The sequence below is a fragment of the Hyla sarda genome, chromosome 2 (assembly GCF_029499605.1).
Source record: "Hyla sarda isolate aHylSar1 chromosome 2, aHylSar1.hap1, whole genome shotgun sequence".
In the NCBI taxonomy this organism is placed as follows: Eukaryota; Metazoa; Chordata; class Amphibia; order Anura; family Hylidae; genus Hyla; species Hyla sarda.
In genome coordinates, this window is record NC_079190.1 from 186,580,075 (window position 1) to 186,598,164 (window position 18,090).

Genomic DNA, 18,090 nt, shown 5'->3' on the forward strand with positions numbered 1-18,090 from the left:
CAGAGAGTTCCATCACCGGCTGTCCGAGCATGCTGGGAGTTGTAGTTTTGCAACATCTGGAGGTCTGCAGGTTGGAGACCACTGGCGTACAGTATAGAGTTCCAGTGCCCGGCGGCCCCCAACAAAGAGGAGGAGGGCAGTGCTTCACATATGTGAGTAGTACCCAGCTGGGCTGATCATTAATTGGGGGGAGCAGAACAGTGCTGGCAGGTAACATAGGATTAGTTCCCCGATGTGGGGACAGCGCTGTGCTAGGCTGATAATACATTCCCGAGGGGGAGGAGCCTAACCGGTATTGCGGTATGGGGGAAAATCCATATTGTGCAGCCCAAAAAATGTGGTATTCGGTATGAACCGGTATACCGCCCAGCCCTAGATATACCTATGGGAAAGAGGGGGGGTGTAGCTCTGCATATACCTATGGGAAAGAGGGAGGGGTGTAGCTCTGCATATACCTTTGGGGAAGAGGGGGTGGGGGGTTTAGCTCTGCATATACCTATGGGAAAGAGGGGGGGGTGTAACTCTGCATATACCTATGGGAAAGAGGGGGTTACCTGGCTACCTACCTACCTACCTACCTACCTGCCCTTTTACTGTGCAGGACACCAAAGAGGGCATTATTACAGTTTGTGGGCCTATAGATGGGAAGATTGTGTAGAGGAGGGGAGGGCACTGAAAATATGCAGAGTCTGACATGTTTTTCCTGCAGATGTTAAGAGATCCACATGGCGGTCTTATCCGGACGGAGAAGAAAAGGAAAGAGGATGCCGCTGATCAGAAAAGACGTAATTGTGAGTCCCAAAATGTAACTGTAATCACTTATATAGTATACATATCCTGTGTACAGCTGATATCTACCGCCATATGGTCCTGTATATTATCACTTATATTGTATACAGATCCTTTATCGTATACTGGTCTGTATATAGTGGTTTTATACAGTATGTCGGTATTATCCAGTTATTGTGTGGTGGTATATATTTACTCCTTGTATACCAGTATTATTGGTTATAGAAATTTACCTACGTTAAAGTGTTTCTTACATATATAAATTTTAGTTTATTGTGTGTGGAATTTGGGTGGAATAGGAGTGTGGCAGAAGATTGACGAGCTGCAGGGGCCCTTGCTTTTTTTTTGGTCCGGGGGCCCCGAGTGTTGTCAGTCCGCTCCTGGGGGGAGGGGAGGGAGGGGGTGTAATTAAGGGGGGGTGCGTGTGTGTGTGTGTGGGGTGCCAAACAAAGGGTCCGCCCCGGGTGCCAAATGCTCTAGGTACGCCCCTGCTGCTATATGATCCTATCTGATTCCCGCTAACCGGGACACGTTGCTGCAACGTTCTGTCTAAGGGAACCTTCTCTATGCCCTACCGCAGGTCAGCAACGGTGCACACTCACAGTTCTGTAGGCCACAGGTTCTTTATCTCAGTCTCTGTGATGGTGGTTGCAGTCAGGTCTCTGGATCTCTCCCTTGCTGTCTACAGCTGCAGTCTCTTATGCACTGGTCTGGGTTTCTTTGCAGGTTGCTTATCTTGTTCTGTCACTTGGAGGTCACTGCAGCCTGGTCCCTTGCTCTGTAACTTGCTTGAGGTGTTCTCTGGTTCTCAGCTGCAGTCTGTAGCATCACAGTTTAGCTGTCTCCTTTGGCAGGATCCTGTTGCTCAGTCCCTGCATTACACAGTCTATATGCCCTTTCAAGACCACTTTATCCGGACTCTTTCCTCAGCTCTGCACAGCCATAGAGAGCCGAACACCACGCAGTCCCAGGGACTTCCTGCTCCTCCTCCTCTCCAGAGAGATCTTTTCTCTTAAAGCAACAACAACAACTGTGTCTTATTCCCACTTACAACAACAGTGACCTCTTGTGGCTGGAAGATGCATGACAGTCTGTGGGGCTTTCTCAATAGAAGTGCAGTGTAATGGAGTTTAGTCATTCAAGAGGCTGACCCCCTACAGCCATATAGCACAGAACTTTCCATATTAACTGCGCTCTCTCCCATGAGATGGAGCTTCGAATCAGGTCAAATTCAAAGCTCCATCTCTGCACCCCAGACAGTCTCTCCAACTATGTCCACTGTACTGATGAGGTCAATGCAGGAAAGCTGGAACCATCAGGTTGTAGTTATAAGTTTACTGATATGTAACAACTGTCTGTAAATGTGTAACACACTTCTACTTAGTCATGTGACCTGCAATTCATTGTGTGGATAGTAGATAAACATTAATGAGAAATAAGGGTTAGGAAATTAAGGAAGTGATCACAGGTTATCCACTTCTACACCATACGCCAGACTGCTTACCAGGGATCCTTTCCTACCTTAGAAATATCCTGTTCTGGACACAGAGGTCTGTATGTTCATGTAATACCATGGGACAATGTTCGTGGAAGCTCTACATTGCGCAGTTAATGCTATGATAACGCTGTGTTCTTATGTTGCACTTTGCTTTGTGTTTTTTATACTTTGATAAAGTTCTTGTTTTGTGCTCAACTACTCCATGCCCTCACCAATGCAGCCCTATATCTAGCCAGAGTACATGGTAAACCACGAGGTAAGAAGCTCAACTTCTAACAAAAAAAGCAAACTCCAATATTCTTGTCTTGAAGATAAGTGCTAAATGATATTCTGTTTGCTACGTTAGCTATATATATACAATGGTCCCTCAACATACGATGGTAATCCGTTCCAAATGGACCATCGTTTGTTGAAACCATCATATGTTGAGGGATCCGTGCAATGTAAAGTATAGGACAGTGGTTTACAACCTGCGGACCTCCAGATGTTGCAAAACTACAACACCCAGCATGCCCGGACAGCCGTTGCTGGGAGTTGTAGTTTTGCAACATCTGCAGGTTGAAGACCACTGGTATTGGAGGTTATACTCACGTGTCCCCGCCGCTCCGGACAGTCACCGCTGCCCTGGATGTCGCCCTCCATCGCTGTCGCAGCGTCCCCGGTGTTTCCCCGATGCTCCGGCAAGACCTCTGCTTCCCCGGCATCCTCTCTCTCTGTCGCCGCCATCACGTCGCTATGCACGCCGCTCCTATTGGATGACGGGACGGCGTGCGCAGCGACGTGATGACGATGATGGAGAGCGCTGACGATGCAGGGGATCCCGAAGAGGACGCGCCGGAGCCCCGAGGACAGGTAAGTGATCGTCAGCGGACCACACTGGGCCCCGTAAACGGCTATCCGGTGGCAGCTGAAGCAGTCAGCGCTGCCAGATAGCCGTTTATGCGATTGCCCCGACATACAAAAGCATTGTATGTTGAGAGGCCATCGTATGTTGAAATGATCATATGTCGGGGCCATCGTAGGTCGGGGGGTCACTGTATACATATATAATTTTTTTCCAGTCTCCTGAAGGGAATATCTGTCTGGAGAAGCAGTAATATTGGAGACATGAAGGAAAAGCTGTCACACTAGTATTCTGCCATTCAACTTCACTCCAGGTCTCCAGTCCACACCAATATGGCTGCTACACCAGCAAGATATTTCCTTTGGGAAACTGGGAGAGGTTGGGGACCGGCAGTACATAAAGTTGGGAAAGTACTGTAAGCCCTGCACTATGTACGGTCTTGTCACCCAGTTTCCCAGTCTCCTGAAGAGAGCCCCCATATACCCATATAGTGCCCCACACAGTTGATACAGATATATATATATATATACACATAGTACAGATACAAACACATGCATATTACATGTATACAACAATAACAGACACAAACACAAATAGGGTCATACAGTATGCACACATACACATACACACACACACACACACTAACTTTTTAGGCTGGATTCGACAGCTCCAGGGGATCGACATCTTGTGTAGCCTCCAGCAGCCTGTAGCCCTCCCCTCCTCCTATGCCCCAACTACAGAGCTGTATACAGCAATCCCGTACACTGGCAGCAGCAGCCCCTATACATAGTGCACCAGGTCCGGACCCCCTGACGGCAGTACTGCCCTGATGGCGACCCTGCCAGCATGCGCAATTCATGAACGCAGGTTGATAAACAACTGATGTACTTAGCCATCAGGTGTGGCATCAGTTGCAGCAAGTTCTAGACGGGGTTTACTGATCTAGAGGCCGGATATATGTGAACCCAGCCTAACGTTTATACCACATTGCTCTGTCTGTTTGGCATATATGTTGGCAAACCTCTCAGACAGGGAAGCAGATAAATATGAATACAGACAGAACATAGTCAACTAGTGACATGTTCAGCCCATTTTACATATGTATACATTTATTCTGTAGGACTGAATTGCCCAGCCACGCTTTCCACAAAATAAACGTATATGTTTAGAAAATGTACCAAACATGTCACCAATGGGCAGGGCAGCATGGTGTTAGTAGGTATATACTTCAGAAAATATACAGTCTATTCTAATAAATACATTTTGTAAGTCTGTTTATATTTTAGTGAATCAAAAAACAAGCCTAAAAACCAGGTGCAGGCCTCCTTCACAAATACCTTTTTTAATAGCATTTTTTGCCCTAAAAAAAAAAGAAAAAAAAAATGTTCTTCGTAATTCAGTTTTGTGGGGAATTTTTGGTACATATTGGGGAAAATGTATCAAATGTACCTGACATTACATGTGCAGTATGTTTTTATTTTGAGCAGTGCCAAAATACATTTTAAGAAAAACACATTTTCACATGTAGCTTTCACCTCCTGAATTTAGTGAGGGATTTGTCAGTACAGAACAGTCACCACCAGGAGGGGCTCTAGGCTTAGTGATTGCAGATAGAGGTTTTACTTGTAAACAAGGAAACTACTTTTGGCCTACTGCTCATATTGCAAGGAGGGTGAGTTACTAATGCCATTTCTAGATTCCCCTGCTATGTAGCATAGGAATTCTCAATTCTAGTCACAAGTCAAATCTTCTGTCTGAGTAAGATTTAGGTATAATATGCCATTCTCTCCTACCGTATATACTCGAGTATAAGCCGAATTTTTCAGCACGATGTTTCGTGCTGAAAACGTCCCCCTCGGCTTATACTCGAGTGAACTCTCCGCCTGTCAATTCCTTCAAGTGGTCTACAACCTGCGGACCTCTAGATGTTGCAAAACTACAACTCCCAGCATGCCCGGACAGCCGATGGGAATTGTAGTTTTAAAAACATCTGGAGACCACTGCCTTGCCTTCGTCATCATCCAGACCCCCCTTTAGTTTTCTACTCACCTCCTCTCGGTGGGAAGGAAGGGTGACCTGGTCCGGGCCATCTATGCTGCAGGGACCGTCCGGTGGGGCGGGTTAGTTGTTCCGGGCTGTCCATCTTCACCGGGAGGCCCTCTTCTCCGCTCCAGGCCGGCCCCGGACAAGTGATGTTGCCTTGACGACGAAGCACAGTGACGTTCATGCGCAGGGACATCACGGATGTCTGCTGCGCACGGACGTCCCTGTGCTTCGTCATTAAGGCAACGTCACTAGTACGGGGCCGGCCCGGAGCGGAGAAGAGGGCCTCCCGGTGAAGATGGACAGCCCGGAATGACTAAACCTCCCCACCAGACGGTCCCTGCAGCATAGATGGCCCGGACCAGGTCACCCTTCCTTCCCACCGAGAGGAGGTGAGTAGAAAACTAAAGGGGGGTCTGGATGATGATGAAGGCCGCAGTGGTCTTCAACCTGCGGACCTCCAGATGTTTAAAAACTACAACTCCCAGCATGCCTGGACAGCCGATGGCTGTCCGGGCATGCTGGGAGTTGTAGTTTTGCAACATTTGGAGGTCCGCAGGTTGAAGACCACTGATGAAGGGATTGACAGGTGGTGATGATGAAGGGGGTGATGATGACGGGGGTGTTAATGACGGGGGGGGGGGGGTGATGACATGGGGATGATGTATTTCCCACCCTAGGCTTATAGTCGAGTCAATAACTTTTCCTTGGTTTTTGGGGTGAAATTAGGGGCCTTGGCTTATATTCGGGTCGGCTTATACTCGAGTATATACGGTAACAATGTCCTACAAGTCATGATACTTTTCTGCTGCTGCAGATAGTTCTAAACATGCACAGTCTCCGCCAGCTATGAGCGTCAAGATAACGTCCACTATTAGACATTGCTTAATATCTTGTGCAACACTGAGATTTATTGTGGATTCTTGCTTCACTATTGAAGTCAGGGCAGAAAATCCACAGTGGACCTGCAACATAAAATGACATGCTGTGAATTTAAATTCTTCAAGGGCATTCACAGAGTTATCCCTAAGACACTCCTGAGTTGGCTTGGCTATGTACTTAGCTTCATTAATGGGGAGATTTATCAAAACCTGTGCACAGGATGAGTGGAGCAGTTGCCCATAGCAACCAATCAGATTGCTTCTTTTTAGTTTTTTTAAAGACCTCTGAAAAATGAAAGAAGCAATATGATTGGTTGCTATGAGCACTACTCTTACTCTACACAGGTTTTAATAAATCTTCTCCATTGTCTTGTGTGAAGGTGAACCTACACACTGGATCAGGTTTTTTTTTTATATAAATGTTTATTTATATATTTTGTAAATAATTTTACAATATGACATTCAGAAAAAAGAAAAAACATATTCCGAAGACATCTGGATCAGGTTTTTATCAAGAATATCTCTGTTCTGTGCCTACCTCAGCTTTCTCTCTACCCTGACCAGTCTCCCTGTTCAAGATCCTGAAAAACAGCCGACAGAATGTGCTGCCACCACCATGCTTCACTGTTGGGCAGGTGATGAGCAGTGCCTGGTTTCCTCCAGACATGACACGTAGAATCGAAGCTCAAAAGTTTAAATTTGGTTTCCTCAGACCAGAAAATCTTGTTTCTTACAGCCCGAAAGTCCTTTTATGTGCTTTTTGTATACTCCAGGTAGGCTTCCATGTGTCTTTGACTAAGTTAGAGGCTTCTTACTGACCCGATTGGTGGTTTGCTGCAGATAAGGTTGACCTTTTGGAGGTTTCTCACATCCACACACAGGATCTTTGGATTTTGTTTGTTCCAAACTTCTTCCAAACTTAGATAAACATATTCCCTATGCACAGGATAGGGGATAAGTGTCTGATTGTGCAAGGTCCACCCTCTGTGACAACCACCCACCAACTATCCCAGTCTGTATAAACGTGTTTAATGTTCGGTCCTCTCAAAATAACTCAACACACAGCCAATAATGTCTAAACCTTAGCAACATACAGTAAGTAACTGCACCCCTAAATGGGAATTCCCAATTTGGGCCTAAAGTATCAATATTTACCTTTTATCTTCAAGCACTGCCTTAAGCCTCTTGGGCATGGAGTTTACAGGTTGCCACTGGAGTCCTCTTCTACTCCTCCATGACAACATCACCGAGCTGGTGGATGTTAGAAACCTTGTGCTCCCCCACCTTCCTCACAGATGCGCATTAGGGTTTAGGTCTAAAGACATTCTTGGCCAGCCCAAAACCTTTTAGCCTCAGCTTCTTTAACCCTTTGGGGACGGAGGGTGTTTCCATTTTTGCACTCTTATTTTCCTAGTTACCTTTTAAAAATCATAACCCTTTCAATTTTGCACCTAAAAATCCATATGATGGCTTATTTTTTGCACCACCAATTCTACTTTGTAATGACATAAGTCACTTTACCCAAATATCTACGGCGAACCGGAAAAAAAAAATCATTGTGCGATAAAATTGAAGAAAAAAACGACATTTTGTAACTTTTGGGGGCTTCCGTTTCAACGCAGTAAATTTTTTGGTAAAAATTACACCATATTTATTCTGTAGGTCCATACAATTAAAATGATACCCTACTTATATAGGTTTGATTTTGTGGTACTTATGGAAAAAATCATAACTACATGCAGGAAAATGTATACATTTAAAATTGTTTTAGCTGTACCATTTTTGTATTGATCGGACTTTTTCATCGCTTTTATTCATTTTTTCATGATATAAAAAGTTACCAAAAATGCAGCGCGCTATTAGCCACGGGTCCCGGCCATTGTTAGAGGCTGGGCCCGACCCGCTATGTTGCGGGCCACGGCGTGGCCCCTCGTTATAGAAAGGGAGTGGGTGGAGAGCGTACAGTTACGCCCTCTGTCCCCAACAGGTTAATAAGGCAGTGGTCGTCTTGGAGCTGTGTTTGGGTTGATATAAGGGCCAGGTCTGGCTATAGGCAAAATAGGCCTGGGGTAGCCTTTTGCCTAGGGTGGTAAAAATTCTTGCACCAGGCCTGCCCTACAGTCCAATCTCCGAGGGGAGGGGGATCATGCTTTGCTTCAGTAGGTCACAGCATATGTTAGCTTTCATGGTTCCCTCAATGAACTGTAGCCCCCAGTGTCACCAGCACTCATGCAGCCCCAGACCATGATGTTAAATGTAGGCTAGACACACCTGTCTTTGTACTCCTCACTTGGTTGCCACCACACAGGCTTGATATTGCTAAATGGACCTAATTTAATTTCCCCTTAGGGTTTTACTCACTTTTGTTGCCAAGGTTTAGACATTAATGGCTGTTTGTTGTGTTATTTTGAAGGGGCAAAATATTTTACACTGTTAAATAGGTTGTTCACTCACTACTTTACATTGTAACAAAGTGTCATTACTTCAGCGTTGTCACATGGAAAGATAGAATAAAATACTGTATTTACTAAAATGTGAGGGGTGTACTTCCTTATGGGAAATACTGTATATATGTATATAACTAACTATATATTTCTTCAAACACTCAAAGAAAATAATGCACCCAGATAGTTCAAGTTGAATTGCTGCAAAAGGCTGTCTAGGCAGTGTTTTCCAACCCAGTCCTCAAGGCACACCAACAGTCCAGGATTTTAATTTTTCCCTGTTCTCTTCCAATGGAGTAACTGAAAAAACACGGAATGTTTGTGTGCCTTGAGGACTGGGTTGGGAAACACTGGTCTAAGGCATGTCAATTGCATTCGTGGTCTGAATAGAAACCTGACCCAAAAAGGGGTTTAAAAGTGCTTCCCCTGCTGCCCTATAAAAATGCTCTCAGAGGCTAAATTTAGGTAGTGTACGTTTTAGTGAGAGAACGTTGTTGCTAGGAGTGCCTCTATGACACACCCAAAGACATTTTGCCCATCTGGCAGACTTTGAGAGGTTGTTTTGATGAAATGCCCACCTTGTAGGCTGTTTTGTCCATTAGGGGCTGTTTAGAGCAGTGGTAACATGAGGACACACACACATGGCTAAAAGGCTCTCGTCAGGTAAGACAGACCACCAATAGGGAGAATCTTTTTAATCTGCTAATAAGCACAAGCAGCTGCCACAGATTTCTTTTATTTTGTGTCCACCATCCAGACCCAGGTGGTACCTTCATTACACACCCCTGTGTGTTAGTAGAAGGAAATTTGGGGTCCTGCCATTAACAGCCAGCCACTATTTCCTATGTTTGTAGTGTTGTCGTAAAGAAGAAACTTAGACTGGAACTAGAATTGTATCATCTTTAGCCAGAATTCAGGATCAGTCTAAGATCGGATGGCTCTCGGGCTGAGTTATGAAGACTTCATGGTTAGAAAGTCAATCCTACCTTTGCTGTGGAGCACATGGTCCAAACAGTTGGTGTAATGATGTGTGGAGTCATCACATACAATGGTTAGTCATCTCCTAGTAGTGGTTGAGAGGTAAGAGCTCAGTGATAAGTGCAGATAGGACATCCGGTGGCAATATGTGTTGCTTCTCGTGGCACAACATTTAACTGGCATTTTTGCAGTAGAATAATACTTGCCAACACAGAGCAAGGATTTACCAGGAATGTCTCCACCAGATTGTAACATTTCCATGATCTACAGGCCACATGCAACATCTATGGGCAAGTGCAGGATGTCACACAGAGCCTTTATGCTTCCATGTCCAACCGATTCATCTTGTACCAAGGCTAAAGGCAGCCTAACAGGGTACTATAACTTGCTTTCAGTTGAACAGTTTTCCCCAATAAACTTCTCATTGCTCTCTGATATTGTAATCACTTTAATCTGTTATAAATATATTCACTCATACTGTATAAATTTTAATTTAATTTCCACAATTTATGCATTTTATTTTTACTTATTGGAAGCCTATATTTTACATTCCACAGACTATAGCAGTAAAATGGGCACATGATCTGCCAACAATTCTTGTAGAGCAGCGTTCCACCTTTGTTGACTTTTGCTGTAGGCAATGTTTATGTAGTGAGTCATTTATTATGAGATATGCTATAATATGTAGCACTGTTGTGAATGACATTTAAAATTACCTGTTTTCTGATATTGTTCCTATTTCAGAAGAATGGCAAAGACACGGCTACTAGTGGATGTGGACTGTGGTGTGGATGATGCTCAGGCTTTGATGATGGCTCTGGCAGCACCAGAAGTTGAGGTCCTAGGAATAACGTGTTGCTTTGGGAACACAACTATCGATCATGTCTGTAGGAATGTCCTGCGAGTTCTTCAAGTGTGTAACAGAATGGAGGTAATACATTCTTAGCTAGAAGCAATAATGTTTCATTTTGCTAATACAGTTAGACAAATGTGTAAATAATGTGGTAAAGCTAAATAAAAAGAAAAAAAGGGAAAAGACAATTAATGGGCTTTAAATTATGACATTATCACATTTCAGCAGAATAGTACAAGTGAATATAAGATTAGATTTAAGTAGTTAATCTGTTTTCCCCTAGCCTTGTCAGCAGCACAATAAAGGGTTAACACTGGCCCCTGTGAGCTTGCAAGATTTAGAAATATTTAATTAAATTAAGCATAGCACCTCCCTAAACGTATATATAGAGAGCCTCCTCCCACTGCTCCATTGAGTAATTTTTAAAGTAATAGATCCACGGGAGGAAAACTTGTGCTGCTGACAAGGCTAGGGGGAAAACAGATTAACTACTTAAATCGAATCTTCCTTTACGTCTGTCAGCAACACAATGAAGGGAGTTAAGTTGTAAAAGAAATATCCCTGGGAGGGCCAACAGATTTTGCAAAGTTTAAGACTGTTGTAGCAAAATCTAATGTTCCAGAACCTAATGACTGGAACTTATGCTTAAAGAAAGTTAAAGGTGTAGACCAGGAAGCAGCCTAGCAAATGTGTTCCAAGGGCACAAAATTATTTTCAGCCCAAGTGGTAGAAACAGTTCGAGTGGGATGAGCATTGCTAAATTCAGGTAGATCCGTTCCTGCTAAATGATAAGTTTTAATGCAATCTGTAAGCCACCTTTATATGGAGGATTTAGATGCAATTTTACCTTTATTCCTGCCCTGGTAGGATAAGAAAAGATTTTTATCTTTCCTAAACACATTAGTCCTGTCCACGTAAATTCTCAAACATCTAACAACATCCAAGTTGGAATAATATATATTTTCAGTGTTGTCAGTCTCTGGATAGCTTGGTAAAGATATCACCTGATTAGTGTTAGAAAAAGATGGACATTTAGGCAAAAAAGTTTGAAGAAACCTCAAGAGAACTTTGTCTGGCAGGATATAAGATAAGGTTCTTCAGAGGAGAACACCTGTAGTTCCATCTACCCTCTTAGCAGTTGTAATTGCTAAAAGAAAAAAATGTTTTCATGGTCAGAAACTTTAGAGGAATTTCCTCCAGAGGTTCAAAGGGTGCCCCACAAAGCTGTTTCAAGACCAAAGACGGGTCCCAAGGGGCTACCGGTCTGACAACCTTAGGTCTTAATCTACTAAGTGCCCTGATAAAGTCCTTGACTTTCTGAAACGTAATAGTTTAATTTGCAAAAAAGCAGACATATCAGCAATCTGGACACGAATAGTGTTTGGGGCAAACCCTATCAAATCCCTCCTGCAAAAAATCTAGGATTTGAGGAATAGAAGGAGAGTTAGGATTGACTAATTTGATAGCACACCAGAAATAAAAAAACTTGTTTTATTCTGGCATAAGTTTTGTTAGTGGATGCACTTCTAGAGTGAGCCAATGTATCTAGAACACGGTCAGAAAACCCTCTGGCTTTTAATACGGACCTTCCAATTTCCAAACCGTGAGGTTGAATGCTTTGAGGTTGTGACAAAGTGTGGTTCCTTGAGATACCAGGTTGATATGGTCTGTGGAGTATAGGGAGCAAAAAATCTCCAGTTTGGCGTTCAGTCTGGTCACCATTAAAGTCTACCTCTGGTAGACACAAGCGATCCACTATCTGCTGAAATATTTCGGGGTTTAGAGACCATTTGCCTGCTAAAGTCATACCTCGACTGAGATGATCCGCCAGAATATTCAGAGTCCCCCAAATATGAACAGGTGATATTTTGATTCTTCTTCTTTCTGCCCATTCTAAGAGTTTCCCTACTTCTGAAAGTAGGATGGGAGATCTGGTACCTCCCTGTTTGTTTGGGTAAAAACAGACATGTCAGTAGTATTTGACCTGAACGGCTTTCCCTAAAAGGAAGGGTTTGAAGTGCTTTAGGGCATAAAAGACTGCTCTTAGGAGGACATGTATCATTGCATTTAGACCATTTTTCACGTCTACAAATTTTGCGCAATTGCGCTTTTTTTGCATAGAGCTGCGTTTTTTTTGGTGGACAGTTTTCTAAAGTTGTCACCAGTTTGGTCTACCGTACACCAACTAATCCAGTGGACTGGTATTTATCAATTGCGCAAAAAAAAAGTAGATTTTTTTTGCACAATTGCGCTTTTTTGCAAGAAAAGTAGTCTAAACCTAAGAGTGCTAGCAAGGACTCGTAGAAAATGGCGGACGGTGGAAAATGCAGGTGGGGGATGCAGGAGCCGTCTCTCAGCACTGCAGTACTACAACTACTCCCATCATGGGACAGAATCTGTCCCATAATGGGAGTAGTTGTAGTACCGGAGCGCTGAGAGACGCACATCCCCTGTCTGCGGGACTCTATTGTGACTGTTAGGACTACTACTCCCATCATGGACAGACTCTGTCCATGATGGGAGTTGTAGTCCTGGGGCTGAAGGACAGATCGCAGCCGGTCATTCTCCAGAGACCCGCTGCGATCTGCATTTATTAACTTAAAAAGCCGGCGGTATATGCGGCTCCACTGCGCTGCCGCCGGCTCCTGTATACAGATGTCACGATTCATAATCCCCGCCTCCGGGAGAGGGGAGCTCTGATTGGTGGAAAGCTATTCACCACTATTAGCCAATCAGAGCTCCTGTCTTCTGGCGGGGATTATGAATTGTGACAGGTCTATACAGGGGAGTGAGTGGAGCCGCTTCTACAGTATATAATTGTTATGTGTACTGCCCCCCCCCCCCAGACTAATACTGACCCCTTCTATAGTGAGCGCTGGAACCGCTGTGTGATTGACAGGTCCCCAGCGCTAGTGTCCGGCCCCACTGACCTTTATATGTTATAAATCTTCATGATACACACTGCCCGTCCTCCTCTTCATTCCTCTGATACCGGAGACGCGCGGCTTCTGCTTTCACTATAGTCAGAGCGCCCCCTGCCGTTGTCTGGCCCCAGCCCCGTGCAGTGTGGAGGCCAGGAGGGGGCGCTCTGACTATAGACTATGATACAGAAGCCGCGCGTCTCCGGTATCAGAAGAATGAAGAGGAGGACGGGCAGTGTGTATCATGAAGATTTATAACATATAAAGGTCAGTGGGGCCGGACACTTGCGCTGGGGACCTGTCAATCACACAGCGGTCCCAGCGCTCACTATAGAAGGGGTCAGTATTAGTCTGGGGGGGGGGGGGTACAGTACACATAATTATATACTGTAGAAGCGGCTCCACTCGCTCCCCTGTATAGACCTGTCACAATTCATAACCCCCACCAGAAGACAGGAGCTGTAATTGGTGTATAGTGATGAATAGCTTTCCACCAATCAGAGCTCCCCTCTCCCGGCGGCGGGGATTATGAATCGTGACATCTGTATACAGGAGGAGGGGGGGGGGGGGGGGAGGGGAGTGCAGTGTTGCCGCTGGCTTTTTAAGTTAATAAATGCAGATCGCAGCCGGTCTCTGGAGAATGACCTGCTGCGATCTGTCCTTCAGCCCGAGGTCTACAACTCCCATCATGGACAGAGTCTGTCCATGATGGGAGTAGTAGTCCTAACAGTCACAATACAGTTTCGCAGCTGGGGGATGTGTAAGAGCCATCCCTCAGCACTACGGTACTACAACTACTCCCATCATGGGACACAAAATTTCCCATGATGGGAGTAGTAGTCCAAGGGCAGACTGACGGATCTCAGGGGTCTCACTCTTGAGACCCCTTGCAACTTCTCCGCCCCTGCCCCCTAGTGATGACATGATTAGGGGGCGGAGCTTCACAGTCCAGGCCTGAAGCCAGGGTGGTAAGTATGGCTCTGTTCTCATTATGCGTTTTGCATAATGGGAACAGAGCCTTTTTGGCAGTGTGTTCCCAAACAGGGAGACTCCAGCTGTTGTTTACCTACAGCCCCCATGATGGGAGTTGTAGTTTAGCAACAATTGGAGGCTCCCTCTTTAGGAACACACTGCATTATGTGCGCTCTACCCAGGGGAGAGCGCCAAAAATGTCATTTCAGATAAGTGAATGCAGAGGACTACCTGAGATTCGGTGGAGTGTGACGATGACTAGCATTTTTTTTATGTCAATAAAAGGGTTAACGAGGGCTGTGGGGGAGTGTTTTTTTAAATCCATTTTTTATTTCATGTGTTGTGTTTTTTAAAATTGAAATTTCAGGCTTAGTAGTGGAAGCCGTCTTGTAGACGGAATCTATTACTAAGCTGGGCTTAGCGTTAGCCCCGAAAACAGCTAGCGCTAACCCCCAATTATTACCCTGGTACTCACCGCCACAGGGGTGCCGGGAAGAGCCGTTACCAACAGGCCCGGAGCATCAAAAATAGCGCTCCTTGGCCTAGGCGGTAACAGGCTGGGGTTATTTAGGCTGGGGAGGGCCAGTAACAATGGTCCTCGCCCATCCTGGTAATGTCAGGCTGTTGCTGATTGGTTGGTGTCGGATTGACACTGAAAATATGGGGAAGCCTATGTGTTGTTTTTTTTTTGTAATAAAAAAAAGTGTGTGGTTCCCCATATTTTCAGTGTCAGTCAGATACCAACCAATCAGCAACAGCCTGACGTTACCAGGGTGGGCGAGGACCATTGTTACTGGCCCTCCCCAGCCTAAATGACCCCAGCCAGGAGCGCTATTTTTGACACTCCAGGCCTGTTGGTACTGGCTCTTCCCGGCAACCCTGTGGCGGTGGGTAACGGGGTAATAATTGGGGGTTAGCGCTAGCTGTTTTTGTGGCTAACGCTAAGCCCGGCATTGAAAAAAAAAATGTATTTAAAAAAAAAAAACACTCCCCACACAGCCCTCATTAAACCTTTTATTGACATTAAAAAAAAAGCTGGTCATCATCGCAATACACTGAATCTGACGTACTCCTCCCCATTCACGTATCTGAAATGAGAAAAAAAAGGACATCATTTGCGATCTCACCTGGGGAGTGCGCCCATACTGCAGTATGTAACAGGGAGCCTCCAATTGTTCTTGTCTGCCTACTGTATCCTGTATATACAGTCATCTATAGATGGCTGTATATACAGGAGAGCTCACAAAGATTTAACTCAGAGCTGCAGTGTGGGTTAACTCTTTCCTTGCTGGGCTCCTGTATAGTATACATGGGTACACTATGCACCCCTGTATACTATACAGCGGGCGGAGGTAAGTAGTGATGCTCTGCACCCTGTATATGTATATGCTATACATCACTCCTCACCTCCTTACACTCCGTGGGGCTGGCGCTCTGCATCCGACCCATGGAGTAGTACCTGCAGTGAAAAAAATGCACACAGGGTACAAAAATGTTTGTTTCCGCACATCAGCAAAAATGCCAGAAAAAACACAAGCGGAGAGATTAATCAAAACCTATGTAGAGGAAGAGCGGTGCTCAGATTGCTCCTTTCATTTTTGTAAAGAAGCAATCTGATTGGTTGCCATGGGCAACTGCACTACTCTTCCTCTGTACAGTTTTTGATAAATCTCCCCCAAGAAAAATTACCAAAATGTAGGAAAAGCTGGGACCGTTTTTCAGGCATTTTTGCTGGTGGACAAAAAAAAAACCTCAGTGGAATCCTGAAAAACAATAGAACAAAAGCCGAGCGTCTAGGATACACCACTATTCCTGTGAGGTGTAGAACAGGTCTACAAATAGAACTTTGTGGAGATTTAGACCATTGCACGAAATTTATCATGGGGCTTGAACAAGTTTGATAAATTTGGAGAAATTGCTCCAAATTTAGACCAACCAAAATGATCTACAAAAAACGTCTACCAACAACAACATTGATACATCTCCCCCTTAGTTCTTTGATGTTGGACAACAGTTCTTCTGATTGTTTACAGGTTCCTGACACAGTCATGTCCAATAGATGGGCGCTCCAGCCTGAGGCGTCTGTAGTTAATACTTCCCAATCTGGTTCCTGAAGAGACATTCTGTCTCTGACTATAGCCCACCACTAAAGAGAACGCCTTGTACCAAGGGAAAGAGTATGAAGGGAGTCTAGGTCTAATAGAGTCTTGTTCCATGTCTGAAGTACTTCTGCTTGTAAGGGTCTCATATTCCAAAGCGCCCAAGGTACACTTAGAGTTCTGAGTGTGACCTGACGTGGGGTCTTCAGATATAGAGATCCCTTCCTGATGCGCTCTCTTATGGGATTGGACAAATGTAGCTTCATGGTCTGGGAGTTTATTATAAACTCCAAAAACACCTTTTGTCTTGCAGGAGTCAGATCTGACTTCTCTCTGTTTATTAACTATCCTAGTTCTTGTAAAAGAGCTAGAGCTATGTTTAACCCCTTAGAGACTCAGCCCATTTCCCCCTTAAGGACTCAGCCCTTTTTTTGCAATTCTGACCACTGTCACTTAATGCATTAATAACTCTGGGATCCTTTTACCTTTTATTCTGATTCCAAAAGATTTTACAAGGGGTAAAAGGAGAGAAATCCCCCCAAAATTTGTAACCCAATTTCTCTCAAGTAAGGAAATACCTCATATGTGGATGTAAAGTGCTCGCCGGGCGCAGTAGAGGGCTCAGAAGGGAAAGAGCAACAATGGGATTTTGGAGAGTGTATTTTGCTGAAATGGTTTTTGGGGGGCATGTTACATTTAGGAAGCCACTGTGGTGCCAGAACAGCCAAAAAAAAAACACATGGCATACTATTTTGGACACTACACCCCTGAAGGAACATAACAAGGGGTACAGTGAGCCTTAACACCCCACAGGTGTTTGACGAATTTTCCCTAAAAAAAGAAAGAATCAGTCGGCGACTCACCATTCAGTTGCTTCACGGTTCTTCTTTTATTGAAGGAACATACTCACATACATAGGAAGGGGAGAGAAGGACAACAAACAGATGTGGGGGGTACTGCTCAACAGGCTGATTGAGCAGTACCCCCCACATCTGTTTGTTGTCCTTCTCTCCCCCTATGTATGTGAGTATGTTCCTTCAATAAAAGAAGAACAGTGAAGCAACTGAATGGTGAGTCGCCGACTGATTCTTTCTTTTCTTGGACTGTGACTTGCTACATTCTATTAAAGTCAGAGCACCACCGTATTTGCACCAGCAGTTATCCTACCTTCTTTGAGAGTACACCCGTGGTCAGACGCCGCATTGCCGAGGCACCCTTGTTTGAATTTTCCCTAAAGTTGGACATGAAAATGAAAAATTATATTTTTTTCACTAAAATGCTGGTGTTACCCCAAATTTTTCATTTTCACAAGGGGTACTAGGAGAAAAAGCCCCCTAAAATTTGTAACCCCATTTCTTCTGAGTATGGAAATATGCCATATGTGATTGTAAAGTGCTCTGTGGGCAAACTACAACAGAAAAGAAGGAGCACCATTGAGCTTTTGGAGAGAGTATTTGTTTGGAATAGAAGTCGGGGACCATGTGCGTTTATAAAGCCCCCCGTGGTGCCAGAACAGTGGACCCCCCCACATGTGACCCCATTTTGGAAACTACACCCATCACAGAATTTAATAAGGGGTGCAGTGAGCATTTACACCCCACTGGCGTTTGACAGATCTTTGCAACAGTGGGCTGTGCAAATGAAAAATTACATTTTTCCTTTTCACGGACCACTGTTCCAAAAATCTGTCAGACACCTAACCTAAATGTTCACTGTACCCCTTATTACAATACGTGGGGGATGTAGTTTCCTAAATGGGGTCACATGT

General features: G+C 44.6%; 1 protein-coding gene across 3 annotated transcripts in view; it reads left to right on the top strand.

Moving 5' to 3' along the window:
* Window positions 1-2,271: 2,271 nt before the first annotated feature.
* Window positions 2,272-18,090, top strand: part of LOC130355586 (uncharacterized) — a 49,714-nt gene continuing 33,895 nt past the window's right edge. The window contains exons 1-2 of one of the 3 annotated variants that reach the window (XM_056555904.1): window positions 2,272-2,339; window positions 10,222-10,408. In XM_056555904.1, the coding sequence (XP_056411879.1) occupies window positions 10,226-10,408 (183 nt within the window). In that variant the 5' untranslated portion in view covers window positions 2,272-2,339; window positions 10,222-10,225. Of the gene's footprint in view, window positions 2,340-4,720; window positions 4,804-6,677; window positions 6,829-10,221; window positions 10,409-18,090 lie in introns of those variants that run through there. The other 2 variants (XM_056555906.1, XM_056555907.1) reach the window with 2 other exon arrangements.